The sequence below is a fragment of the Exophiala aquamarina genome, assembly GCF_000709125.1.
Source record: "Exophiala aquamarina CBS 119918 chromosome Unknown aczIA-supercont1.2, whole genome shotgun sequence".
NCBI classification, from domain to species: Eukaryota; Fungi; Ascomycota; class Eurotiomycetes; order Chaetothyriales; family Herpotrichiellaceae; genus Exophiala; species Exophiala aquamarina.
In genome coordinates, this window is record NW_013550586.1 from 3,434,816 (window position 1) to 3,462,403 (window position 27,588).

General features: G+C 51.4%; 9 protein-coding genes across 9 annotated transcripts; 5 read left to right on the forward strand and 4 right to left on the reverse strand.

The window, feature by feature from the left end:
* Window positions 1–1,197: 1,197 nt before the first annotated feature.
* A1O9_03056 (uncharacterized protein) lies at window positions 1,198–2,522 on the forward strand (the record flags this gene model as incomplete). Its single annotated transcript, XM_013408625.1, has 4 exons — window positions 1,198–1,283; window positions 1,363–1,644; window positions 1,698–1,831; window positions 1,882–2,522. 4 exons carry the CDS (start codon window positions 1,198–1,200, stop codon window positions 2,520–2,522), a joined length of 1,143 nt encoding a protein of 380 aa, XP_013264079.1.
* A 1,265-nt stretch (window positions 2,523–3,787) lies between these two features.
* On the forward strand, window positions 3,788–4,708 carry A1O9_03057 (uncharacterized protein; the record flags this gene model as incomplete). Its single annotated transcript, XM_013408626.1, has 1 exon — window positions 3,788–4,708. The coding sequence occupies one exon, from the start codon at window positions 3,788–3,790 to the stop codon at window positions 4,706–4,708; it is 921 nt and encodes a 306-aa protein (XP_013264080.1).
* A 244-nt stretch (window positions 4,709–4,952) lies between these two features.
* On the reverse strand, window positions 4,953–6,895 carry A1O9_03058 (uncharacterized protein; the record flags this gene model as incomplete). The annotated part of the gene is made up of 3 exons (XM_013408627.1): window positions 4,953–5,091; window positions 5,148–6,038; window positions 6,099–6,895. The coding sequence occupies 3 exons, from the start codon at window positions 6,893–6,895 to the stop codon at window positions 4,953–4,955; spliced, it is 1,827 nt and encodes a 608-aa protein (XP_013264081.1).
* Window positions 6,896–8,032: 1,137 nt separating this feature from the next.
* On the forward strand, window positions 8,033–8,642 carry A1O9_03059 (uncharacterized protein; the record flags this gene model as incomplete). The annotated part of the gene is made up of 2 exons (XM_013408628.1): window positions 8,033–8,368; window positions 8,490–8,642. The coding sequence occupies 2 exons, from the start codon at window positions 8,033–8,035 to the stop codon at window positions 8,640–8,642; spliced, it is 489 nt and encodes a 162-aa protein (XP_013264082.1).
* A 4,009-nt stretch (window positions 8,643–12,651) lies between these two features.
* On the forward strand, window positions 12,652–14,271 carry A1O9_03060 (homoserine O-acetyltransferase; the record flags this gene model as incomplete). The annotated part of the gene is made up of 1 exon (XM_013408629.1): window positions 12,652–14,271. The coding sequence occupies one exon, from the start codon at window positions 12,652–12,654 to the stop codon at window positions 14,269–14,271; it is 1,620 nt and encodes a 539-aa protein (XP_013264083.1).
* A 160-nt stretch (window positions 14,272–14,431) lies between these two features.
* Window positions 14,432–14,908, reverse strand: A1O9_03061 (V-type H+-transporting ATPase 16kDa proteolipid subunit; the record flags this gene model as incomplete). The annotated part of the gene is made up of 2 exons (XM_013408630.1): window positions 14,432–14,749; window positions 14,813–14,908. The coding sequence occupies 2 exons, from the start codon at window positions 14,906–14,908 to the stop codon at window positions 14,432–14,434; spliced, it is 414 nt and encodes a 137-aa protein (XP_013264084.1).
* A 1,028-nt stretch (window positions 14,909–15,936) lies between these two features.
* On the forward strand, window positions 15,937–19,758 carry A1O9_03062 (uncharacterized protein; the record flags this gene model as incomplete). Its single annotated transcript, XM_013408631.1, has 3 exons — window positions 15,937–19,137; window positions 19,192–19,593; window positions 19,681–19,758. The coding sequence occupies 3 exons, from the start codon at window positions 15,937–15,939 to the stop codon at window positions 19,756–19,758; spliced, it is 3,681 nt and encodes a 1,226-aa protein (XP_013264085.1).
* A 1,203-nt stretch (window positions 19,759–20,961) lies between these two features.
* A1O9_03063 (osomolarity two-component system, response regulator SSK1) lies at window positions 20,962–23,802 on the reverse strand (the record flags this gene model as incomplete). The annotated part of the gene is made up of 3 exons (XM_013408632.1): window positions 20,962–21,402; window positions 21,458–22,116; window positions 22,164–23,802. The coding sequence occupies 3 exons, from the start codon at window positions 23,800–23,802 to the stop codon at window positions 20,962–20,964; spliced, it is 2,739 nt and encodes a 912-aa protein (XP_013264086.1).
* A 2,097-nt stretch (window positions 23,803–25,899) lies between these two features.
* Window positions 25,900–27,327, reverse strand: A1O9_03064 (uncharacterized protein; the record flags this gene model as incomplete). The annotated part of the gene is made up of 1 exon (XM_013408633.1): window positions 25,900–27,327. The coding sequence occupies one exon, from the start codon at window positions 27,325–27,327 to the stop codon at window positions 25,900–25,902; it is 1,428 nt and encodes a 475-aa protein (XP_013264087.1).
* Between the last annotated feature and the right edge of the window lie 261 nt (window positions 27,328–27,588).

The window sequence follows — 27,588 nt, forward strand, 5'->3', positions numbered from 1 at the left end:
CGCTCTCCTGGGAGGAGCCTTGAAGAATTAAGGTAGCTCCCTCGGTGATTGACCGGCAGCTCTGCATCGGAAGCAGCAAATGGCCCGGAGAAGTGGGGCTCCGGGAAAAGTCATCATGTACATAGGTACGTAGCATATCGTGTGCGCTCATGCGGACTCGTGGAGTCGGGTGGTGTTATCAGAATGGCAAGGGGGGCGATCAAATGATTCCACCTTTCGTAAAATTGTGGGCACGTGAGTGGAGGGCCAAGGCGGCGCCAAGACTGCATCGTCTCGTTCAGAGCTCAGTCATGAGAGTTACTTGACGGTTCTTCACGAATCCAGCCCATGTTGATTAACCATCCCTCTGGAAATTTGACATCCATGAATCCCAGTCACTCGTCGAACCCTGACTGGGACTAATGATGGCTCAATCGTGCTACCGTCCGGAAAAGGGACTACCATCCTTCAGTTTTGCCCGCCACACTGAACCGCGCTGACGGACAGCCACCGGGCTTCCACAATGCTCATGGTGAAAGAAGCTATGGGATGGCTTGTCATTGGGTTTGTTTAATCCACATTTAATGCTACAGGACTCATACGAGGTTTCTCAATATCCTTACCGCCAGACTCTAGCAGGGGATAGCGCCCATCCGAGACACCTGCTCTGCTCGTTCGTCTGTCGCTCCCGCTACGGGGAGCCCAGGCGGAAACATGTTGACCAAGCTGCCATCAATGGTTGCAACCAGCTTTCCCTTACGTACTGGTACCTGCATCCCCGAATCCGCGCGATAACCCTCTAGCCACTTCCTCTGAATGCTCTCAGGAACCTTGTCTCAACGTCGAGATTTTGGTGGCCCTGGGCGTGAGCAAAGTTTTTCAACCGCCCCACCACCTCGTGAGCCGGGGCAGTTTCCCGCGATCCTCCTTTTCATTTGCAGAAAGGGTGTTACAATCAGTTTGAAAATAGGTCCAAGACTGGATGTGTCCCAAGTATTCTAAGGACCGAGACGATGGAGCTCGCACCGAAAGCGGACGGGAACACTGGAACCCGATAGTGCGATAATTTAGCCAGTACACGATCGCCTCAGAAAGCCAGAACTTAGAAGTAGGTTCATGAGTCCTGACCGTGGTGCATATCAATAATATTATTGCATCCCTGGCGCACCCAATACCAAATTTTGCCTGCCCGCCATAGCTGTAGCCATCAAACAAAGGATGTCGAACCAGTCCCCAAACCCAGGCTTCGTGCCAGAATCATGGAGTTTATATGGTGTTGGAGCACTCTTCATCGTTTTGCGATTGTGAGTACCTTTCAAGTCATACCGATATCCACACCAGGCTTGGGCCACAGAGATCTAATCGGTCAAATGTATGTACCAGATATTCCAAAGTGCGACGAGTTGGCATTCGAAACCTCCAACTCGACGACGGCTTCATCGCATTTGGTTTGTTCGCGTATACGATGTTATGCGTCTCATTCAATGAAATGGCAACTGGTGCAGGGTCCAACTTGATGACACCAGAGGAAGAGGCTGCCCTGACACCTGCCATCACTGCTCAGCGTGTGAATGGAAGCAAATGGGTGTTCGTGTCTGAGCATGCTATGCTACTCACCATTTGGAGTATGAAGGCTGCTATGCTCATACTCTACACCAGAGTCACGTAAGAGCATCATGACAGCATGCAAGACTCAACAGCTGACGCAGATTGAATAGTGATGGCCTGCGGGCGCGGAAACTGCTTAATGGTGTGATGGTGTGGGTTGTATTAGCATTCATTGGCGACGAACTGGCTTTGTTTCTCATCTGTCGGCCTCTTTCTCAGTACTGGGCTGTCCCACCCGTCAATCGTAAGTCCCCATCTTTGGCCCCTTGAATTGTTACTGACCATGTCCCTTAGCACAATGTTCAACCTACGAGTATTACCAGATTGTCAATGCGGTGTTCAACATATCCACGGATATCTTGATCCTCGCCATCGGCATACCGCCGGTGCTCAACGCCCTACTGTCTCTTCAGCAAAAAGCAATCCTTGGTGTCATCTTCGGCATGGGAACATTCGTCATCATTGCTGCGATCCTTCGTGCGATTTATTGTCTTGTCCCATCCCTCATTTCATACGTCTACATGAATTGGTATTTCCGTGAGGCGTCGGTTGCCGTCTACGTTACAACTCTGCCTGGAATATGGGTTTTTCTGCGCGAGATCTTCCCGATTCTATCGAAGATTGGCACCAGCAGAAAGGGCACGAAGCCAACATCACAGGGAAACACAAATAACTGGGGTAATCACTCCAGCAAACCCACGCGCAACAACAACATGGACTTTTCCAAAGAATATGACCTTGATCTCGACACATATCCCATCAGCAAGTCGATGGTGACCACTTCATTGCAAGAACTCGAGCGGGGAGGATCACAGATGGATGGAGTGCATGGAGATGGGTCTTCCACCAGCTCTGCCAGATACGATCGAGCTGTCAACGAGATCAGACGAGACGTGACCTTTACCGTCGAGCACATGACGGTCGAAAAGCGCTAAAAAAATACTCGGGGATGGGACATGGTCAAATCCTTCAGAGTTACGGAACACAATTGAGCAGAGATCAGTCTGCGAATACTATTGTACAAAACCACGTCATGGACGCCTCACAGTGCCATTGGCGTGCAGGTGGAATGATCATGTTGCATGAATAGACTAGCATTTATTCGATTGCTTTTGATGACTATTTACGAGGGGTGGCTGGGGTGTCTCGACCCATGCTGTATGGAGCAAAGCCACGCTCGACGACGGACGCAAGGGCCGCGCTGGAACAGTACAGTACGTACGTCTCTTGGGTGCCAGAATGTAGACTTTGTGTCCTTTGTCAGCTGCGGAGACTAGCCACTTGGGTTGTTGTTACTCTTGCCAGACCGTCAGACACTCTGCAACTGACATGGTTTCGGTCGGTGCGCTCTGGAGTCCTCAGTCTTCTACAACCTGGCAGTAGACCATTATTACCCAGGGCTACTCACGGGGACATGCCCACATGCATGAGCTACACTCCTTCGTTGGATGTGTTTCTCCGACGGCCAGGTGGCATTGCCGCCTCTCGCTCCTCCGTACGGAATACGGAGGACTGTTGGCGCCAAGTAAACTATTGAAAAGTACATACTCCATACGGAGTACCAGGAACCTCGCGTGCAAGTCTCCCTGCACCCCTTAGTTCCCCCAGCTTCAGGCCCCATGTCGTCCACTCTAACATCCATGCATCCAAGGCGCCAGGGACGGGTTGGCGACCGTTTTGTCTTGTAATTATGTCTTGGAACTCGGGTCGCGAAGGAAGTCTCGTCTTTTTTTAATGAGGGAGTATCGATGATGCGGGAAAGCTTTGCACCGGGATCATTTGTTTCCTTTTTTGTGAGATTACTTTCTGGATCTCGTGAGGGAGAGAATCATCGCGCGGCACCGAGTCCAACGACTCAACAACTGCCGAAACGCCAACGCAGCTAGACAGAATAACGTCATTAGGGCCGAGCCCACTGTCCAAGTCTGGAGCAGACCGTTCTTAGCGTTTCAACGGCCTTCTTGCTCATATGCATAGGACTGACGTAGTGAAAGAATAAACCAACTGCATGTTTGATCAATTGAACTACGAATCGTGGTTCGCCAGTCTTCTGCATCAAATCAAGCCACAACCTTGCGGCCTGATATCTCCAGCATACCTGGTAGTCCTCCTGTTGATGAACTTCAAGCGAAGGCACAATCGTATGCGATAGTCGCCCGAACGAGCATCATCGACTTTTGGATCCAATAGCATCACCACCATGCTTGTGCTCACCGGCACTACTGGTCATCTAGGATCACGGGTGCTCGACGCTTTGCTAGATCTCAAATTGATTCCTCCATCTGAACTGATCATTTCCTCCAACAGCCCGGACAAAGTCTCTTCGCGAGCGAAGGATGCTCGGATCGAGATCCGAAAGGGTGATTTCACCTCTTCCGAATCACTGGTCTCGTCATTCCAGGGCGCGGACGCCCTCTTTTTGGTCTCGTTCCCATCACCAGCCGTGGACCGCTGGCTCCACCACAAGCGGGCAATCGAGGCGGCCAAATTGTCTGGCGTCAAGACCATCATCTACACGAGTCTCATGTTCGGAGGCGAGACTGGGCTGCAGTCCGTCGCTGGCGTGCAGCAGGCGCACATCAAGACCATCGAGTACCTGTCGCAGTGCGGGATCCCGTATGTCATTATCCGGGAAGGTATATACACCGAGAGCTGGTGGCTCTACGCCGGGTACCAGTCTCAGAAGTTCGCCAAGGGGGACCAAAGCAGTCTGCGCTTCGTGATCCCCAATGACGGGCCGGTGGCCTGGGTCTCGTGGGATGACCTGGGTGAGGGCACGGCAAGGATCCTCGCTGACTACCAACAGTATATCGGGCAGACGTTGCGCTTGACGGGACCCCAGGTAGTGACGATATCTGGTATTGCGAGCCTAGTGGAAAAGTATGCGGGCAGGAAAGTCGACGTGCAGGTGGTGGGGAAGGAGAAGGCGGCCAGATATCATAAATTCGAGAAGAAGAGTTTACCTGAAGAGAGCTTTTGGGTCATTGAGAGCTGGGCCGGCTGGCACGACGGACTGGCGCAGGGCGAAGCCTCAGTCGTTGACCCGCTCCTGGAGACGTTGTTGGGCAGAAAGCCTCGGGGCATTGAAGATGTAGCGGGGGCACTGTTCACGCCATCATAGGTCATGATGGAACGGTAAATGGCACAGTCAGACGAGTTCGCGAAAGCAAAATGTATATTAACACAAATCTCGATGGTTTCTTCCCTAGCTGAGGTAATAATCCCTTTCATATCTGCCCTTTGCTTGAACAGCCAGAGGATCGAAAACGGACGGAGCAATGCTGATAGATGCTCTTTGTTCGGACCGACCATACTCAAGTACCAGTACAACGCTCACGCAATGCAGCAAAGAAGGCGTAACAATATTACAAACCCAGGACGCTCTTCAGCACCGTCCGTAACTTGCTCTCACAGTCGTCCTCCGAGCTGAACGATCGCCAAGCGATGAATCGATCTGGCCGGACAAGAATACAGCCGTCTTCTTCGACTTCTCGTCTTCGCTCCCTGATTATTTTCGTCAGTACAAGATGCGGCCAAAAAGGAATTGATATTGCACTTACCAGTCCCGGTAGACGTCCACCCACTCCTGGCCCCAACCAATGGAATGTGCATCGATCTCGAGACCCAACTCCTTGCCCACTTTTCCAGCGGCTTCAAGCCATTTCTCACCTCCGATTCCAGTCAGGAGCGAGAACTTTCCGTGCCCGGCGAGATCGATGGTGGAGATTTGGTCTTTCAGCGGCATCGTCTTGTTCAGCCATGCATGTGGTAACCGATGTCCCGGATACGTGCTGACGCGGTGATGGAGGACCGCGTCTTCTGGCCACTCGGGTTTATTTCTGCCTGCCTTTTTCTCGTCATCCAAGTAAATCGCGTTTGAGTCGTATTGGTGGTTCATTTCCACGCCAATGCCGTGGAATTCGTGGCTTGTGCCTTCGATCGCGGCGTTGACTCTCTTCCTCCGCTCGCGAGCCTCAGGTGTGGCTGTCTTCAGGCTGTTCAAGATCTTCATGCGCTGATCGGGTGTCTCTTCCATCAATCCCATTTCCTTCCAGACTGGCATATGGTCGCGAATGCCTTGGTTCGCCCGGGTGACGATACCCAAGCCGACCGGCTGCCGCTCGGTGCTGAAACTCTCCAATAGTGAGGACGAGGCAAGGCCCTGCTCGACATATTTAATCTTCCACGCTAGATTGAATGCGTCTTGAATGCATGTGTTGGAACCCAAGCCGTTGAAAGGCGGGTGTCTGTGGACTGCGTCCCCAAGACAGAAGATGTTGCCATCGGAATAATGCTGGGCGACGATCTCGTTGATGTTCCATTTGGAGATGTCAAGGATTTCGATCGGGATGTCGTCACGGCCAACGATCTCTTTACATCTTTGAAGATATTGTTCGCGTGTCGGCTCTTTGAATTCGGCACCTGGCTTTGGGAAGAGAATGAACATCCACCTGTGCCATTCAGTTAGTATGTATAGTGATTGTGGCCTTTCTTATAAGGGGAAGTCGTACTCGTTCCACGGCTTAACCATTCTAATCAGCCCACTCCATGCAAAATCTGGATACTCCTGATCCGGTTGGAAAACCCAGTGTAAGTTCCCTTTCCTAGCCTCGACAAAATCACTCAGATCGACTTTGACCAACACATTAAGTGCCAATCCTTGACCAGGCTTCTTGATCATGGGGATCTGTAACTGACGAATGACTTGACTCCGCGCACCATCGGCGCCGAAGAGATACTTCGAGCGGACGTAATATTCGGTCTTTGTGAGATCATCCCTGATTCGACTAAGAATGCGGCCGTCGGCTTCTCTCTCGAATTCCACTAGGCTGGATCGAAATCTGACATCCCAGCCTTGTGCAGCGGCTCTTTGAACGACAATCGGCTCAAAGACGGTCTGCGGCAAGTCCACATGGTGACAAGGGCTTGCGCCCTCGTATTCGGCGTGTCGCTTAGGGTCGTTACCCCACGAATAGATGCGGGCGTACTCCTCACCCGTCATGTCGTGGCACCATCGTGTGTGCACCATACAATCACCTTCCACGGCTTGTTCCAAGCATGTCTGCTCTAGATCGATGTCTCGCAGACACTCGAATGCCGCCGGGTTGGTTATGTGTGCACGTGGTGTTTGCGACGTGGTGGGCGCGGCAGCAATCAAAAGCCCCGTCATGGAATATGGTGGTTGTGAGAGAAAACACGCCAGAGAGGCACCCGCTGGGCCGGCCCCTACAATCAGCAGGGGTATTTCAATTGTCTCCTGACCATGTTGAGAGGTGCCATTCAACACCGCGGGAGCTATTGAACCCATAATCTTGGGGTAAGACAAGTTCTAGGTGATTCGTGATGGGAACAACTGTCTTTGGAGTTCGGGGGGTTTCAATCAGCTTGATGAAGAGAAGGAAATCCACACAGAAGGACAAGAATCTAAGGATCACCGATTCAGTGGAGATGGCTTCGAATGATATATACTCTCTACGAACTCGAAAGGTGAGGAAACGGGGACTCGGAAATACCCCCCTTTCCCCGGACCCGGGAAAGCACCCAGGGGCGGCAAGGGTTGGAGAGTGGACAGGACACTGGGGTGGGCACACCGAAATCTCCCGGGCGACGAGTTATGCTCCGGTATGACCACAAATACGGGGCATTTGCAAGGCGGGCTGTTACGGTCGAGCCCATGGCTGTGATGATGGCGGAAAGCAATCTTCACGCATATATGTTCCCACGCCAGCCTTGTACAAGGTTAGACATGGTCCCTTCCGGAGGTGGACTGACATCATGGCTGAAGACAGTTTTGCTATATGTTTGCTATTGAACTTACTGGACTCTGGTTTCAAAGCATCTGGTAAGCATCTAGATCCCCATCCAGTCCCGTAGCCAGTGGAGAAGGGTTCCACAGTCGACAGGTTGTCGGCATGTATGTATTTTAGTGGGCCGGTATCAGGCTGGTGAGAACGTTTTCCGAAATGCGGTGAATGAAATCAGTCAAGGTGTTCTGAAAGTATCAAATAAGTCTGACATACGAGAATTGCGTGTTCGACGAGGTCACTAAGTCCTTCGATAATGATGGTATTAAACGAGTCCACAGGGTCTGGTTCGTGGTCCCAGTGGCAGTCTGGGACCGGCAACACAGAATAGTTCGCATACTTAAGGCGGCCTGAATTTTGGGGCACGTCGGTGACATCATCGGAGCTGACCGCCACCCCCTGCGGTTTCTCCTTCAGAACACGACGTTCTTCGACGAAGCCATCCTTCCACTACTCCTGCTACCGTCGAAAAGCAAACGTTTTGAGATCGATCGCAAGGGAACGGGAAAATCTTTCACATATTCGATACAGAGCTGCGCCTGACACTGCCGTCGCGGCCAGTCCTTTCATCCACAGTCCATTCCCACCTTTCACCATCACAACTCGAGGCAATGCTCCTCCGAACCGCCATCCGCCCCGCGATGACCCGCCCACTATCCAAGGGTATCTTGTCTAGACCAGTACTCATAGCCTTCGGGCTCTCGATATCGGTTCCGTTCTTGCAGCCTCGTCCCGTTGTTCGCCTCGACAGCTCCCCCTACAGCCCACCAGGCGACTCTGCCTCGTTCAGCAGTTCCCCTTACACGCACTCACGCGACGCCAAAACGCCACTGACCAAGGATGGAAAGACACTGAATCCTGCGGCCGTTAAGCAGATCAGTCTCGGCGCGATATTGGGACTAGGAGCCGGCGTGCTGGTCAGCGCATTCTCAACCAGTTTGACCCTACTGATTGGATTGGGCATCGTGCTTTCACAGGTATGTTTTGTGGGCATTCGGGGGCTGTGTGGGCTAGCTGTATTTTCAAGCTCCAGCAAACCCGCTTTAAGAAAGAACATATAGAACAGCAGCTGACAGTATTGTCTGATACCATCGACAGGTCGCAGCTCGGAAAGGATACAACGTGATCCCGATCGATCGTTTACAGAGCTATGTCAAGAATATCAATCTCCGAAGCGCCATCAATGATAATCTAGCCTTCAAAATCAGTTTTGGGCTGATGTTTGCGTTGGCTGCCTTCGGGGACTTCTGATGTGGTTTTGGTCTCGCCAGTCCAAATGCCAACTACTTAGGTTCATAGCCACACATTCTCGACCACTTTGTACAGTGATGCAGTGCAAAATGGTGTCTGCCAGACGAATCTACAACAGGTGAGTTGGGGATCTCGAATGGCTTTGCTTTCCGTGGTAGATCTGCGCATGGTGCAGGTGGAGTCAAGAGATTGCGCGCGTGCAGTTCTCAGCTCCTTTTGGAATGCAATATGTATATAACATCGCGGTACGCTATGGATGTTTCACCAGCTCACTAAAGAAGACTAACGTGTGCTAAACTTTCCACCCTGCCAGGTCAAAGGAAAACATCGCATTCGAGTTTTAAAGATGCTTCTGAATTGATTAATTTGTCGTTGAAGAGAATCCTAAGTAGAAATTGTTGGTATTGGAGTGGTAGGAAGAAATTTCTAAAGACTATCCTGGGGCGTGAAGATGAAATAACGATTTGTTTGATGTTGGAAGAAGTTTGTAAAGAGAGGTGGAGGTTTGTATGGTAGGAAGGTACGAACGAATAGCACGAGGCGCCGGAACTTGGAAGTTGCCCATCCTGACACACTGGGTTGTGGACTCGTGGCTCTCTCCACCGGCCTCACCTCACGAACGTGGCTGCCTCGCTTGGCCCCCGTTGTAGGCACACGTGTCCACGTGACTATCCTGGGCACTCAGCCTTGGCACGGATGATCATCCAGGGATGGCAGATCACACCCTGCCTCCCTGGGTGCATTGTGCTCTGCCTCAACTCAACTCCAAGATGGAAGTGATCAGATTCGACTGGAAGATGCTTGTGCAGAATGGCTTCTAGAAAGTGGCAGTAAGGCAACACCCTCTGCGCCTACTCTACAGTCTCAGACAACCATGACTCGGTCCCAACCCTCGTTGACCCCGTCTTTGACACTTCATTCTTGAATACCAAACCGGTCTATCATCAGCGGCCACGAAATCGCGCTCGCCTGTGTAGTGCTTGACAAGTCTGGTCTGAAGCATCGGCTTGTAAGCGAAATCTACCTTCAGATTCCATTTCGTAAGTCTGCAAATCTGTAGGAGATTTCGTCCTGTCTACGCCCGACCCACGACCGGTCATCGTTGGTGTACAGCAATGACTAATCATAGTCTACACCGGGGCTATGATCAAATGAGCTTCATCTCCAAGATAGTGTTGAAAGTTCTCAATCTTTTCGATTGTCCAGATCTCGGCTTCGTCCAATGGCAGTCAGTTGCCTTACCAGGCAGACGCTACCGTCCCTCACAACCGGTCAGGAAATCCAACAATCACAAAGAAGAAGCCTTTGGCCATCCAATGGAGCGCGAGAAGCCTGCTGATATATCGCAGTCCCGTGCCCATTCTCTCGTGCGCAGTCTTTCTCTCGGCATTATGAGTGGCTGTTTATTCCCTGTCTCCGTTCATTCTCTCTGGAAATACCGCACTAATGGGCAAAGTATACTAGTAAAAGATGGAATCTAGAGCAAATACTCTAGAGATGAAACTGCTTTACCTGCACGGCCCGCACGACTTCCACGACTTCTAGGCTCGTTTGAAATTTGGACTTTTGTGATTCCGTGTGCATCTTCCGTTCCCGTCAGCAGCACTGTGGCATGGCTCCCAACGCTCATGTCTGCGCCCCTGACTTTTCTCGAGTTCCGCAGCAGTGGTTCATTTTCACCATTCTCCTCATGGGTAATTACCTCTTAACGGCTGAATCCAATGATTACGATGCTGTGATAGGACCCTATTGGTAATGAGCTCTCAGCAATCGCCGCTCAGCCTCCAGTAATCCTATTGAACAGCCGCAATTACTACTGAAAATGCCTCAACAAGGCGGATTGTCTTTCGCAATAACCTGTGATAAGACTTCTGGCGGGTCTGCCACCCGTTGTGATGTCTTTCGTCTTCTCAAACCCTGCTATAGATTGTTAACCCATTACACCCGAGATTTCAAGTCAACTTTAGCGATGTGGTATGTCTTTCTCGGACCCTGCTTTGTATTTGCTATTGCTGATGCGCTTGTCTCAGTGTTTCGCGAGCCCAGAACGCTACGGCTCTCGTTGCGGCCTGTTCTCTTGACGAAAAGCTTCCGCAATGCTTCACGACCAATGGTAGTATCGATAAGCTCCTCCAAAAAGACAGTCTTCGCAAGCGACAATGGATCCCAGCGTCGGGTCTGTTGCCTTCTCCCCCTATTATAAGAGCCCACCCGCAGTCATGGTACTGTTGTCACTGTGGAGAAGGCCCATACAACCTGACTCTCGTTCCAAAATGTATCAAGTGTGACAGGGAACGCTGCAGACGTTGTACCATCGAAACCATATGACGATCGACGAACTACGGCACGTTCAGGTGCACCTTCTTCAGGTACAATCTGTCCAAGAAGGGGCCTATCGATAATCTCAATGGCTAGGTCGTGTTATGTATCCTGTCTGAGATAGTACCCGATAGCCCGTTCATTTCCAGAGCTGTCCAGGTGGTTAGGACCGAGACAAATCTTAGATTCCCTAGTGAGTTGGCGCTGTAGGGTGGAATGAGAGCAAATACCAGTATTGCCTACAAACCGCACAAGAATCAAACCAAGTTATTTTCAATTTGCAGCCGATAACAGGATTTGGCCACCGAAGCGTTGGGCAGAAGGAGCGTCAACGCTATGATATTGTATACTGACCGACAGATGTGGTTGGCTGGGTTGGAATATTCATGTTCACTTCTGTCCAGGCGAGCAGTCTCCCTTGAATTGGAGGACAGTACGAAGTTATGCTTGACCAGATGCCAGCAAATTGTGTGTCACCTTGATCTTGTTCGGTGGCAACAACTTTGGGTTGCAGAAGATCAGCATGACTCACGCACAGAGTGTCGTCGCCCTTGGAGCGCCTCAAATGTTATTTCAGTTAGAGAAAGCCTACTTGCTTGCTGCCTCTACTTGACCCCCTTCCAGCTTTCTAGTATTGTTTAGCGGTGCAAGCCCCTTGGTGCCCGCCAAGTCACAAATGCGACGAGACGTGACCTACAGCGAGATGTTGCCCCAGAATCGCCAGGCTTCAAGTACCATTCTGTCCATCGATGCCCTGTTCCAAGATAGCTTTCCCCTGATATGCATCGAAGTAGCTTTTCAGAACCTTCTCTCACCATACGTACATGCCAGCCTCGCCCTGGGGTTTCCGTTCTTGAAGAAGTTGCTCCTGTCGGCAGTAAATCTGTACCCGAGATCAATGCCAGAACTCATGTCTCATGAAGATAGACATGCACGTAAGAACATGAATTGGAACAGGCGCGGTGTTTGGTGACGCACTTGCGTATTCATCCTTGGCAGAGAGTGAGGTGAAAGTTCTCAAGCCACCGGCATAGAAGTGAACGCCGGGTGGCACAGGGAAGAACTGTCGCTAGGATCGTGGATGGCATTCACTTTGGATCTGGGCCCTATGATTCAGTGCGGTCTTGTAATGGACAACATCACTATACAGCTCGTCGAATGCGAGCAAGAAGCTTTGAATGACGCCTAGCACGTCTCGGAGTTCCAACTCTTTGGACTCACGTGGTATGAGGTTGGTGGAACATTTTATTCCTGGAGGAGCTGGCTTGGAATTTGAAGTGCACATCGACTTGGCAATAGTTCGATACTTACTGGAAAAGGTAATAAGCAGAAAGACAGACAAGGTATTCTCTATGTTTCTCGCTCTGCACATAGCTTTACGCTCGATACTACGAGTAAAGGGGAAAGGTGAAGAATTCGCGGTACGGTACGCAAAAGGTACTACTGTCACGCATAGGAGCCCCAGACTTCGGTGGAGCATAAGGACGGGCTCTCGTCGCCTCCTTTCCTTCTCATTGGTTCCTGATGATGTGATTTCAAGGTTGTCTCGATGTCCTCCACAATTCGCCTGTGAGACCGATGAGACCCCAGCACGATGGCATTTGCTTCTGATATAATTCGTAAGGGCGGAGGAGACCCCTCCGACCTCTTCACACGATCTTTCCATCCCAAACACCCATAGCATTTCGACATGGCGGCGCCTCGAGGTGCACAAATAGCTGCCCGCCTTCTCAGTCGTGGATCTAGGTCACTGAGCATTCGTGCCTCCACGACAACAAACCTCAGGCAAGGGAGACCAGACTCCGGCTCGCTTCAAGCCCATCAAAGCCCCATTCTGGCCCGCCATGCCTCATTACATACAGACGCTACACGCCACGGTCAAGCTGCAGCTGCGGTGGAAGAAGAGACATGGGAAGCTCCCGCAGATTCGAGCAGCAACCCGGCATTGTCCTTCCCATGCCTGGACGCACAGGAGATGAAGACATTGGCCCTGCAGAGGAAATCACACCAGTCGGGCCCGGAGCCATCCTACACGACCGGTAAACATCTCATTTTCCAAAGTCGGGAGCCCTTTCTTCTCGATTGGGGTGGTGTGCTACCTGAATTTGAAATCGCATACGAGACATGGGGGACATTGAACCAGGACAAAAGCAACGCCATCCTACTCCACACCGGGCTGTCGGCATCGAGCCACGCGCACAGCACGGCGGCAAATCCCAGGCCCGGCTGGTGGGAGAAATTTATCGGTCCGGGACTCCCAGTCGACACAAGCAAGCACTTCGTCATATGCACGAATGTGATCGGAGGGTGCTATGGATCGACAGGGCCTTCATCTATCGACCCTTCTGATGGCCAGCGCTATGCTACGAGGTTTCCAATCCTGACCATGGACGACATGGTCCGGGCACAGGCGCGGCTCCTGGATACCTTGGGCATCGACCGGCTTTACGCCAGCGTCGGTGCCAGTATGGGCGGAATGCAGAGCCTGGCGTTTGGTGTGCACTTTCCGGAGCGGGTAGGCAAGATTGTCAGCATCTCCGGCTGCGCCAGGAGTCACCCTTACAGCATCGCCATGCGTCACACGCAGCGGCAGGTGTTAATGATGGATCCCAAGTGGAATCGGGGGTTTTACTACGATGGCATCCCACCCCATTCGGGGATGAAACTCGCGCGCGAGATCGCCACTGTGACTTATCGGAGCGGGCCGGAGTGGGAGAACAGGTTTGGAAGGCAGCGTGCGGATCCCAGCAAGCAACCTGCTCTGTGCCCTGACTTCCTCATCGAGACGTACTTGGACCACGCGGGTGAAAAATTCTCCCTGGAATATGATCCGAATTCTTTACTCTACGTGTCCAAGGCAATGGACTTGTTCGACCTAGGACATGAACATCAAGACCGCACGAAAGCGAGACGGGAGCAGAACCGGATGAAGGTTGCGAGGGGTGCTGGGAAGGGTGTACAGAATGATACGTCATGTAGTCTCACTCTACCCTCGCAAAAATACGAAGAACAAACGGCCAGTGCACCCATGGACGAAGTTGTTGCTGGAGGGGCTCTGGCGGGCCCGCCACAGGATCTGATCGCAGGTCTTGCTCCGTTGAAATCGCATCCCGTCCTTGTTCTGGGTGTGGCGAGTGACATTTTATTTCCGGCCTGGCAACAGCGAGAAATTGCTGATACTCTGCGGGCGACTGGCAACAAGCAGGTCACGCACGTGGAGTTGGGCGAAGATCTTAGTCTCTTCGGGCATGATACCTTCTTGCTCGATCTGGAGCATGTTGGTGGCAACGTGGGCACGTTCCTGCAATAGTATGATAATAAGAGAGAGCCAATGAGCGTGGGTTGTAGTACAAAGATATATTGCCGTTGGTCATGGTCCGAACTGACTGCCTAGCAGAATGATTCTAAAATGTCCCCGCATAAATAAATAGCCGAAATGCCCAAGTGGGTGGGCATGGAAGCTGCAAGACCTAGGACTTGGAATGCAGTATCAAGCCGACAATCAGACCGTACAGACCCAGAACCTCACCGAAGATGAGAATGAGGACCATGCCGACGAAGATGCGAGATTGCTGCATGTAAGAGCGCACACCCATGTCTCCCACAATTCCAATAGCGTATCCTGCTGCTAAACCAGCTAGGCCAACGCTTAATCCAGAGGCAAGGTGCATGAAGCCCGTGAATAAGCTGTAGTTCTGAGGTGGAGGGCCCATGTCACCAGCAATCAAGACCGCAATTACCAGGGCGTAGACGGCGATGATACCGGACATGACGACGGGAATCAGAGACTGGAGGATGGGTTAGAGGGATGGGTTGTGGAGGAGGAGGAGGTGGTGGTGGTGTGTTGCTACCTTCATAATCAAGTCAGGTCGATATGTTCCGACGCCTGCGATTCCAATTCCAGATTTTGCTGTGCCATAGGCGGCGCCCAAGCAGCCAAAGATCATCTGTGAAGTTCGGATCAGTCTGGTTGAGTTCAGAGTCATTTGGGGGGGTCCGTGGCTGGACGCACAGCAAAGGCAATACCGGCCTAGGTAGATAGTCAGTCATTTTACTTGCATGTTGGTGAGCGTCAGCGTCACTTACCATGCCAAAGAATGGAGCAAATTTGGGAGCGTATTCGCTGTCCGGAGTTTCCATGATGACGGACATGATTGGTGTCGAGTGGCGATGAAACGGACAGCACAGGAACTGACGGGCAGGAATGAATGTTGGTGGCTTGCTCTGTGCCTGGGAGGAAGAGGAGGAGGAACAGAAGTGATGTGGTGGACTTGGATTGAGCTTCAGATGGCAGGAGCAGGTGTAGGTGCAGTGAAATTGGAAGTGGGAGTGTAAAGGCAGGTGCAAGTGCAGGCGCAGGCGCAGGCAGGCAGGCAGGCACGGTCGATTGACAGTTGGACAATCGCCAGCCAATGGGGTGACCGGCTGGCCGGCCCAGCTCATCCACCACTGACCTGAACCACATCCACCACATCCACGTCCGTCCAACCCAAAGCCACCCAACAGGAGGAGTAACTTCTATACCAATCCATCTCCATTTCTATCCTCATATCGTTTCCCTATCCTTCAGCCTCTGCTTCGTCCCTGCAGTCATATACAGACTATGAATCTGTACTGCCTGGCCCTACTGCTGCTGTTTCAATAGCCTCACCTAGATTCCGCCAAAACACCCCCATGCACGACACATAAATTCAGTTTCGATCAACTGCCTCCTACCTCCTACCTCCCGCTATATCTGCCACTGTCGTCCATTCCTGGCCGCCCCCCCTACACTCAGTCGCTCCACTTATCGCCCAGGAACTGCAAGGCGCGCATTGGGATAGTCCGCCGTCTCGAGTGCCACATTGTCTCCCTGCGCCGCGCAATCCATTTCCACAACTCCGACCTACCATCAATTCATCATCGATGCACACCCAGTGACCCTTCCTCCTACCTTAGCCCGTCTGTATCGCTACCTGCTATCTCTTGACTGAGCATGGCAGACTATGGCGGCCCTGATCAACGCTACCATGGGTCTAGAACCGCTGGTTACAATTCTCAACCGGACCACCAAAGAGATGCCGCCTTCAATAACATTTTCGGCGGCATGCCGCCTCCAGGTCGTTCTCACACAATGACAACTCAGTCTACAAATATGGGATATGATCGTTCCGCCAGTATGACTTCGGCCATGCAGCACCCGCATACCATGTCAATGAGGCAGGGCCCGCCGCCACCAATGCGGCCCATGCCTGCTAATTACGATCGATCAAACGGAATTGCCCCTGGTCAACCATATATGAATGGAGCAAATGGTATGAGACCCCCGCCCGGGAATCAAATGCCTCCTTTTCCAGACCGACGTCCTTATCCTCCTCCTCAACGGATAGACACTCGAACTGGTGGCCCAGTGAATATGCCCCCGGGTGCGGGTGCTTATGACCGAAAGCCCATCCCAAATCGAATGCCTCCTCCAGCTTTGAACAATGACGCTTATCGCTCTCGATCCATGGTCCGGCCGGGCGAACCCATGATGTACAGGCCTCCTCCAAGTAGCTTCCAACCGGGAACTGCCGGTGCGTTTAGACAACAACCCTATTCAGCATCCCCGGGACCTCCCTCGAGGACAACCGCTCAAGGCCGACACATACCTGACAGGGTGGATGACGGTCGGGCCATGTCCATGGGTACTTACTCGTTCGATCGTGAGCATCCGCAACATTTGACAAGTGGGAGAGTGGTGCCTGCGAGACACAGAGAATCTGAATCAGATCCATTCGCTGATCAGTTTGCCTCACCCGACAGTTCTGCGTCCTTCTCTTCCACAAACTCTCCCGCATACACCCCTTCAGCCAGGCCGCGGCGTCCAAGTGAAGGGACTGCCCCCACGCGCGCTGTATCTGCCGCCTCTCACGCCTCTCACGTTTCCACTGCTTCCGTTTCGTCTGACTTGACGTCCGCCAGCACCCTTGTCAATGGCTCACGCGCAGACAGCATGAGAAACAGACCTCCGCCGTCAGCCTCGTCCTCTAGCGGCACAACAACTACTGTTGCTCAGAGAAAAGCCCCTCTGGTTTATCCCGCTCTCCTCTCACGAGTGGCCAACGTTTTTCAAGAGAGAATCGGCGTCGGGGACAGGAACAAGAATGACCTTTCGTACAAGAACGCTTTCACCGGTGCTGAGGCTGTCGACTTGATTGCCTACATCATTAAGACCACTGATCGAAATCTCGCGCTTCTCCTTGGTCGCGCCCTTGACGCTCAGAAGTTCTTTCATGACGTCACGTATGAACACCGGCTGAGAGACGCTCCGCACGAAGTCTATCAGTTCAGAGAAACAATGGGAGAAGAGGCTTCTTCAAAAGATGTGAATGGTGTTTTCACTCTTCTCACTGAATGCTACTCCCCGACTTGTACAAAAGACCACCTTTGTTACTCCATTGCTTGTCCAAGAAGACTGGAACAGCAAGCGAGACTAAATCTGAGACCTCAGCCTGGTCTACGGCATTCTAACTCGCGCGGCAGTCTACACGACACCGATGATCAGGAACAGAAGCTATGGATCAACAGCGTTCCCAAGGAAGTGGCCGAGAATATTGATGAAAAAGAGAGAAAGAGACAAGAAGTCATCTCTGAGCTCATGTACACAGAGCGCGACTTTGTTAAGGATCTGGAGTATCTACGCGATTTCTGGATCCGACCCTTACGAGGTCTGGGCCAAACATCGTCCCCCATCAAAGAGGAGAAGCGAGAAAAGTTTGTTCGCACGGTCTTTGGCAATGTTTCGGAAGTTCTTGCTGTCAACGGAAAATTTGCGGAGGAGCTCTCTAAAAGACAGAAAGAGCAACACGTTGTTCACAGCATCGGTGACGTGTTTCTCAAATGGACACCCCAGTTTGATCCTTTTATCAAATATGGCGCCAATCAAATGTACGGCAAATATGAGTTTGAGAAGGAGAAGAGTGCAAACCCAGTCTTTTTGCGATTCGTGGACGAAACAGAGAGACTGAAAGAGTCAAGAAAACTAGAATTGAACGGTTATCTGACCAAGCCAACCACTCGTCTAGCCCGTTACCCTCTTTTGCTCGACAATGTCCTCAAGTACACCAAAGATGACAACTCTGACAAGAAAGACATACCAAAGGCAATTGCAATTATCAAAGATTTCCTTGCACGTGTCAACGCCGAAAGTGGCAAGGCTGAAAATCACTTCAACCTGATACAACTCAATCAGCAACTGAAATGGAATGCGGGAGAATATACAGACCTCAAGCTTACCGAAGAAAATCGTGTCATTTTGACAAAGATGAGTTTCAAGAAGAGCCCTACCGACAATTCGGAGGTACAAGTGTACCTATTTGACCATGCTGTTCTAATGTGTCGCGTCAAGACTGTCAACAAGAGAGAAGAACTCCGAGTCTATCGAAAACCTATTCCGTTGGAATTACTGGTGATTGCAGAAATGGATCAAGTCATACCTCGTCTGGGCATTGCGAAGCGGTCTTCCTCAAGTCTGATACCCAAGCCCTCTGCCTCAAACACACCTGGGCAGAAGGACGTCTATCCGGTGACATTCCGTCATCTAGGAAAGGGGGCTTATGAATTGCAGCTCTATGCCACCTCGATCACCCAAAGAAAGAAATTCATTGAATTGGTTGAGCAGCAACAGAGCAAACTGAGAGAACGCAGCAGCAACTTCTACACCAAAACCATTCTCTGTGAGAACTTTTTCAATGCTCAAAATCGGGTGAACTGTCTTGTTCCTACGGATGGTGGCAGGAAACTCGTTTACGGCACCGACAGCGGGATATACATTGCTGATCGTTGGCCGAAAGATAAGACTGTCAAGCCCAAGCGAATTCTCGATGCTGCACAGGTATCTCAAATTGATACCCTGGAGGAGTATAGACTTCTGTTGGTACTATCGAACAAAACCCTTACGTCATATCCTTTCGACGCCCTGGATCCGAACAATCAGAATCCTTTGGCCACTCGTCCCCGTAAGATTCAAGGTCATGCCAATTTCTTCAAGGCCGGAATTGGATTAGGTAGACATTTGGTTTGTTCGGTCAAAACCTCTGCTCTGTCTACAACTATCAAGGTGTACGAGCCCATGGACGATCTTACTAAGGGTAAGAAGAAACCAGCAATCAGTAAGATGTTTGCTAGTGGACAGGATGCGCTCAAGCCATTCAAGGTGAGAACTGTCATATTGCACACTAACTCAGGATGTCAGCTAACTGTGGGGTAGGAATTCTACATTCCAGCAGAGTCCACCTCGGTTCATTATCTCAGATCGACTTTATGTGTGGGATGTGCTCGAGGCTTTGAAGTTGTCTCCCTCGAAACGACCGAACGACAGTCTTTACTCGACCAGGCCGATACCTCGCTTGATTTCGTTACACGACGAGAAAACGTCAAACCAATCCATATCGAGCGCCTTAACGGTGAATTCCTTCTCAACTATTCCGACTTTAGCTTCTTCGTCAATCGTAATGGATGGCGTGCAAGACAAGACTGGAAAATCACCTGGGAGGGAACACCACAAGCGTTTGCGTTGAACTATCCATATATTCTTGCGTTCGAGCCCAGCTTCATTGAGATTCGACACATTGAGACGAGTGAGCTGATTCATGTCATGACAGGCAAGAACGTGAGAATGTTACATTCAAGTACTAGAGAGGCAAGTTGAGAGCACTCGTCTGACCGATTTGACCATTGACTAACATTTTCTTTGCAGATTCTTTATGCGTATGAAGAGGACAATGGAGAAGACGTGATTGCTAGTCTTGATTTTTGGCAACTGGCCCCTCCATGAACGAGGACAGAAGTTTTTCAATCCACACGTCCAAGGGGAGTTTGCCATATATGTAGGACTCGAAATAGACTCGTGCTGAGCGGAATCACGTTGGAGACACTGGAGCCAGAGACAGGCCGGGGGAGGGCGGGGCCCGGGGCCCAAGATGGGAATTTTAACTGTCAACCAGATGAATGTACATGAGGCAGAATCTTGGCATGTTATTGAGAGAGTATACGAGGCAATGGCAAATGGAAATGATTCATTCGATCGAGATGTACAGTATCTGTTTTGATTGACCCTTTTCTTTTTCAATTCCTTTTTTCTCTCTCTTTTTTCTTTTCATCCCCCTTTTCTCCTCTGTTGGTGGGTTGGGGGGAAAGTCGAGGTCGAGGTCGAGGTCGAGGTCTATCTACCTGATGAATCTGCGAATTGGGAGGGGCAAAGACCATGGGCAATCCGACCCTGGATACACGACCTGTAAGATCTGCAGATATCTTTCATCGAAGGATGTATCTATCAACAGCGAGCAAGCCATGGGTATGGGATAGGGGATATGGGATATGGGATATGGGTTATGGATGTGGATGTGGATGTGGGCATGGACATGGACATGGACATGACGTGGACCCCCGCGGATTTGAACGGTGACGATGGATATCCCAGAAATCGCGTCGTCACTTGGCCAGACACTTTGACACTTGACACTTGACTGTTGAGTGCTCCGGCCAGGCAGTGCGGGCTCTTCCTTCCCCCTCCTTCCGACCTGAAAGCTAAAGAAGCCAGCCCCCCGTAGTATCCAGACGGAAACAAGGGCATAGAGGAGGTAAATAGATGTATGGGTAGCTGGAATAAAAATAAACTCAAACCAAAGAGGCGCTTGATTAACGCCGATCGATATCGTGACACCCTTAGGTACCCACCCATACATACATGAATACACTGCACCGGTTGTGGCAGGTGATTCCAGTTTCAGTTCCAATCCCAATCCCAGTTCCATCTCGGTGCATCCCATGCTATTACTGTTTCCTCGCCTTAGAAAGAACAATGCAGAGAGGTGGACAAGGGACGTCGTGTACTTTTGTGAACAAGAGAAAAAAGTAGAAAGAACTCCTTCTTCGCACATCCAAGCGACGACGTCGCATCGCGTTGGTTCCCTCCACTGTTTCCCCTTCCGCGATATAAATATAAATCGGCGGGTTCGTTTGATCCCATCCCATGATGTTAGGATGCTTTCTCATCTTCCTCGACCATGGATTCCAGATTACCGGTGGGCGTTGTTATGCTCGCAGTGCTTCTGGAGCTCTTATGACTCCTTGGCTTTCTGTCCTCCACACCGGATCCAGTGCCAGCGCCACCCTTTTTGACGGTTCCGTTCTGCGTCGGTGTAGCAGACCTCTCAACGGCGGCGGTGGATGCGGCAGATGCGGCGTTGCTGGTACCAGCATCCTTCTTTATGCTGGGTGGTGGTCGTGCCATAAAGGCTTTCAATGCGGCCTTGGCTTTGGCCTTCTCCTCCTTCTCTTCGGCAGCCTTCTTAACTGGGTCTTGTTTGGCCCTTTCTTGTGCATACTGTTTCCACTTCCTCCAGCCATCAAAATCAATCAATGCCTGCATACATCCCCATTCAGTGACCTTGCGCTCCATCCACACGAAGTTGACAGGCTAAATAGAAACGATTAGATAGTTCTAGTAGTCAGATGATCCGAGCAATGCTCACCTTTGTTAAGAAATCATTACAGCCAGCAGCCAGTGCTTCATGTCGATCACTTTGTAAACTGCTGGCAGTCAAAGCGACGATAATAACAGGACTTTTGAACAAGCTTCGATCGGGCAAGGTATCAGCCTCACTGACAGGAACATTGTTCTTGGTGGCCATTTTTAGACCATTCTCAATGGGACTTCCACTAAAAACTCCAATGCCGTTGACAGCTTCGAGTCGACGGATCTCCTTGGTGGCCTCCAAGCCGTTCATGACGGGCAATTGAATGTCCATCAGGACCAAATGGAAGCCACCGGTTCTCCACATGGTAACAGCTTCCTTGCCGTTCATTGCCGACTTCCATCGAACCTTGAGTCTTTTCATGAAAGCTTCCAGCAATTTCAAATTGATGACGTTGTCTTCAACCAGCAAGACGTTGATGGGGGGTACAGAGTTATCAAGTACAATGGTGGGGGCGGCCTTTGAAGAGGAGATAGGATCACCATTGGCGGAGCGGGCGACGTTTGGGTTTTTCTTTTTCTTTGGTTTCTGACCGGCATGTGGAGAACCGGCTCGATTGGGAGGAGTAAGAGACGAGTCGGTGGCCTGCGCAGGCGGGGTGGGCAAAGGTTGTGCAGCAGCGGTAGGAACGGTTCCATTCATCTGGGATTTTGTTTCTGAGGGAGGTCAGTGTGACCACCAGGGTACTGGTCAATGAACGAACCTATAACTTGGCCATTGGGTTGGACGGTGTGCATGAGAGTAGGACTACTAGTGTGCTGTCTCCGATAAACAGGTCGCTGGGAGCCATGTCTTCGAGCACTATGGGAACCCGGACTGGGCAGGGGAGGGAGCTGGCCGGTGGTCAAGACAGACATAGCATGAGGAAGAGTGTTTTGATGTTGAATTTGAGCAAGGTGAGGTGAGTGGACGGGCATGGGAGGGAAATATTCCCTTGCGGCATCGTCAGGACGGTACTGGTCGGGATAAAAGTAACTGATCTGATGATTGCCAGCTCGAGGAGAGGCGCGGGGGGTGCGACGGGAAGGAACGTCTATGATGAGAGCTTCTTCGACGGTTTGACCACCAGGGTAATAGGCATCGAGGGTTTTGCTGATCGGCTCTTCGGGGCCCAGGATGCGCTCAGAGGTGATATTTTTGTTGGCCGGTTCGCGACTGAGGATCTTGAGGGCGATATCGGGAGCATCGATACTGCGGCCGAGGGAATTGGCATACTTGTGAAGGATGACATCTCGGATATTGTCGACAAGATCGTCTTCGGCTACTTCGACTCTTGTGGGCGAGGCCCCAGGTCGTTTCACCCATATCTTTCTCTGCATCGCTGGAAGACTTTCATGACTGTCGGGGTCGGATTGGGGCAGGGTTGGGACGGTAGGGGTGGAAGGACGTTGGACGACCAGCAAGGGGGGAGCTGGTGGTGGTGGTGGTGGTGATAGGGAAGAGATGGTGTCGGTGGTGTCGATGGAATTGGCCGGAAGTTGAGGCAGGAATTTTGGACTGGATGCGGGAGAAGGGCGAATGATTGGATGGGTATTGGGGTGGAGGGAATTATTATTGGTGCTGGAGTCGGCGCAGGCGGAGGATGAGGAGAGGTCGAAATTATTATTGGGATTGGGATCGGGATTGGGAGTAGGAGGTGTAAAAGAGGGCGACGAAGAGGGTGGAGTTTGAAGACTTCGTGTGGAGGAGGGAGGAGGAGGAGGAGTTGGTAGAGGTGTGGCTTGAGCTTCGGAGGTGGTTCGAGATGCAGAAGGCGAGGAAGAGATACCGGGAGAGATGGAAGGAGAAACAGCAGCGGAATCAGTGGTGTCAGCAGTGGTGTCAGCGGTGGTGGCTGGTACAGCTGCGCATGGAGATGGGGATGGAGATGGAGATGTCGAATGCAATTGTCGATGCTTGCTGGCAGTAGAGGCAGCAGTGCTTGTAGCTGTGGCGGCTGTAGCGGTGGTTGTAGTCGAGCTTCGCTTGCGAGGAGTTGCCTGGTCCTGGTCCTGGTCCTGGTCTTCATCCGCTGCATCTATCACGGGATCCTCTGGCAACTGCTGCTGCTGCTGCCGACCAGCAGCACGACTCCCGCCCTCATTTCGATCCCCTGGTTTCCAACGCGAGTCATGACTCGACCCCTTCCTCGCATTCGACGTGCTCCGACCGCGACGGTGGAGGTTGAGATTTGCCAGCGCGGACAGAGTAGGTAAACTGAAGCCCAGAGGAGCTCTCGGAGCATCTGAACTATTCTTGGTGTTGTCGGTTTGGCCGTTCTTGTCTTTAGCGGCAGCACTGCTGGCACTGAAACTTCGAAACAGCGGGATGCGAGAGCGTGAGGGGTTTGTGCTTAATGGCATGCCTCTTCATTGCGATTGTCGTTGCATTTGGAAAGGATTATGGGTCGTTGGTCTTGAGAAGCGTACAGTAGGAAGGTGGGGAGGCAGGAGGGAGGTCTAGTGAAAGCCAAAAGCCCAAAAGATGAAAAAGGTCGGTGGGAACAATATTAGGCAGTGCCTGGGTAGTGTTATGCTACGAACGGCTGGGTAATGGTGTAAAAGGGTAAATACCCTATGAGTTACAACGGTATGGGGATACGAGGACGAGGTACGGGGTACAACAATCACGACGAGGCGAGAATGAAAGTGAGAAACGGCCCGGATTGCAAGGTCAGGAACCAGGAACGGAACTCAACGCTCTTCATGATTATTATTATTAGTTGAGGCCAGACCATCTGCCAACCACGCCTACCAACCCGGCTTTTCAGCTGGCTCGGGGTTTTCGAAACTGGAACCAGCCTGGAAAGCAGGAAGATATGGGGGGCATGAATCAGACTTCTAGCCACATTTCATAAACAGGGACAAGCCAGTCAACTGTCTAGGCTCCGATATTCCCTGACAGCACACTAGCAGGACTGCCCGTACGGTGGCTCTAATTGCTACCCCGTACTGCATCGAAAACGGGTTTGTGCTGCAGTGATTGACAGGGACAGTTACATATGTACAAGTATCTTTATCTAATTAGTTGACCGACGTCCACCAAAACCAAATGGCCCATGCAGGTAGCTAAACCAACCCCATCAATACCTCACTCATTTCAGTCTTCCCTCTACTGACTTGGTGTCTCTCCGTTAGTACGAGTACCCACTTCTGGTCTACGCAGATGCATACATACCTAGACTGACAACCAGATAGCTAGCCTCTTCACCTGCTCACATGTACCAGCCAAGGGCGGCCCTTAACGCCGAGTGTTTATAATGGCTACTCGACAAAGTCATGAACGGAGATGCACACAGTACTACCAGGTATATATCATCCTATGTATTCTAGATAGAAGATAGAAGCAAGAAACACAAGAAACCATCACAGACCCCTGCCTCGTTCCTATAAGACATGAGGTCGACAGCATGACATGATTTGAATCCAGGGAAAAGACCAACAAATGAATTCATGACCTCTTTCCGCCACCAGAAGACCATTCATCCAGCCATCTACCCCTCCACATGTCCATACGTCCTCATTCATGATCCCTCAAGGTAGCCATCCTGTAGCGGCCTCGTTTCTCATGGCCTCCCGATCCCATCCATCATGCCTTTCCAAAACCAAAACAATCGATTGATACGCTGGCGCTGGAGCAAATAATGAGATGCATTAATCCACAAAACAACCAAAACGAAAGGGTCCAAATGCATATTCCGTGATCCATGTCGCTTGCCAAATATTTCGTCCTGTCCGCCTGTCTGACTTTCATGTACCGTGCTTCATGCATCCTGCCTGGTTTTGGATAGAAAGAGAAGGGAAAGGGGGCTAAACCCGCTTGCCCTGCTCCTGTCCTGCTTCATTCAACTTGTTCGATAACGACTGTGCCTGTAGCTGTGACTACTACGCCCGCGACCACGACCCTGTGCAAAACACAACCAAAATTCAACCCTCCCTCCAACCTGCGTGGGCCCCAAGGCCCCATCCCCGATCTCGTGCATGGTCCTGGTTCCTGCTTTCACCGATTTCTCTGGTGGCTGACACCAAGCAAATACAATAAACGCCTCAAAAAGGTTGCCATCGTGTGCAGCCTTCCCTTTGCTGCCCTGAATTGTTTGCTTGCTGAATGGGGAATCTCGTGCGGGAACATGATCAAGCAAAAAACGAAACAAAAAGAGCTCCAGCACCACGCAACGCAACGCAACATATGCCAAAATGAGATGCAACCGCAATGAACATATCATCCAAGCTCCAATTGCTCAAGGGCACCATCTCAACTCCGATAGATGTGTCAATGTGCCGCTCGTACTATGCCGGTCGTTCTTCGACCGTCCATAAAGAGGAAAAATCCAGAATCATATCAACCGAAAACCTTGACGCATTCGTCCTCCACTGCCAATCAATCCTCTGTCGATTGACAAGCGGAGATGTGATCTCCACGATCCATACCCACGTCCTCCTTCTCTCTTATAACACTCTTCACCGACCGAGCATGTAGTCTGGATAGTTGCCTCCGAACGATGGACCACCGTGTCCGTGATTCGACGCCATTCCACGCATCCCCAACGCTTGGTTGACAAGCTGCCCGTTCGGACCCGGGCTAGAGTATGTATCGGGGCCTGGGCCCACTCCATTCATGGCTGCGTTGAGCCCCGGGGGCATAGAGAGCCCTGGTGGTGGCCCATTGGCTGATCCGTAGTTTCCGGGCGAAACACTGTTCGAAAACCCATTCATGCCCACAGGTCCAGTCGCACTCAACGGTGTGACAGGGTTCACACTTCCCGGTTGCCCTGCTCGAACTCCAAGAGGATTCTTGGAAAAACTCAATCGAATTCCTCCTTTGACGCTGTTGTGGAGCTGTGCCCCGTACAATTCATTCAACGCCTTGGTCGCAAAAGAAATGTCTTCGAATTCTACAAAACACATTGGCCCATTCTGTTTCGTCCGGAAGCAAAGCCGTTTGTAACCACGTTGTTTGGAGAACATGGCCTTCAACTCATCCTCCGACGTGTCGATAGGCAGATTGCCCACGTAGAGCGTGTTGCAAGGCGGGTTTTGATCCGCAGGGTTGACCGGAGGATAGTTATGTCGAATATATGAGGGACCGGCTGCAGAATATGGACCATTTGGTGTCGCATTCGGCGAGAACTGGCCATGATTCCCCCTGCCTTGCACCGCAGATCGCGGAGAAGCGTAGTTTTTGGACGGGCCATTATTCATATTCGTATTCAACGACAACGCAGAAAATGCAGCCGTCGGAAGCCGCCCATTGCCTGATTTGCGACCTGCGTTTGCACTCACGGCAGAGCTGTTCATGAAGGCCAGGGGGTCCTTCAAGAATTCTCTCGTGTCATCGTCACCACCGTCCTCGTCAATCACCTGTTTCCCGCTAGCCCGAGACCGGTCGGTGACTGTGCTGTTGACGGGGGACTGAGGAGAGAAGATGGTCTGCAAATGCGAACTGGTTTCGGATGACGGATGATCTGGGGGTGAGGCGAGGAGAGGAGGGGAAGTTTTGTCGAGTGACTGAAACGTGCCGTTGAACCGCGACGACTTCTGGCCATTGGCTAAGAGTGGTGACACCGATTGAGCAAGCCTTCGATTCGCCATAGGATCAATCGTGTTGCGTCGGGACGCTGACGCGAGTGGCGGCGTGGTAATCACGTCCACGATCATCTTCGCCTGCCCAGCCGTGTTTTGCTTTCCATTCAACATAGATTGGGCCTCTGTGGCGCCGGTCAGAGAAGCGAATCGAGCAATGGCAGTCGTGAACCCGTTGTCTTCTTCACACTCGGTCGGAACAATCTCGGTGTCATGGAGATCTTTGGCGAACAGCAACATAGTTCTCACCGCCTCTGCAGTTGTATTGCGCGGCAGGCGTCGCAACACTACAGTTGGGAAGGCCATTGTCGTTTCGTTGGTCGATGACATACGTCGATCGTTTGACACCGATTCGAATGTGGTCGAAATAGAAGGTGGAGGATATTGATTAGACAATGTAGGATGCAGGCGACCCTCTGATGCACTAAAGGCTATCGTGCTCATACTTCTGGGGTTGGAGGAGGATCAGTCACAAGGAAATCATCCACTTCTATCACAGTTGCAGTCCAAAACGCCCGATGATGGCAAGGGCTCGTCTGATAATGTTGTTTCAGATAAGACCCCGAG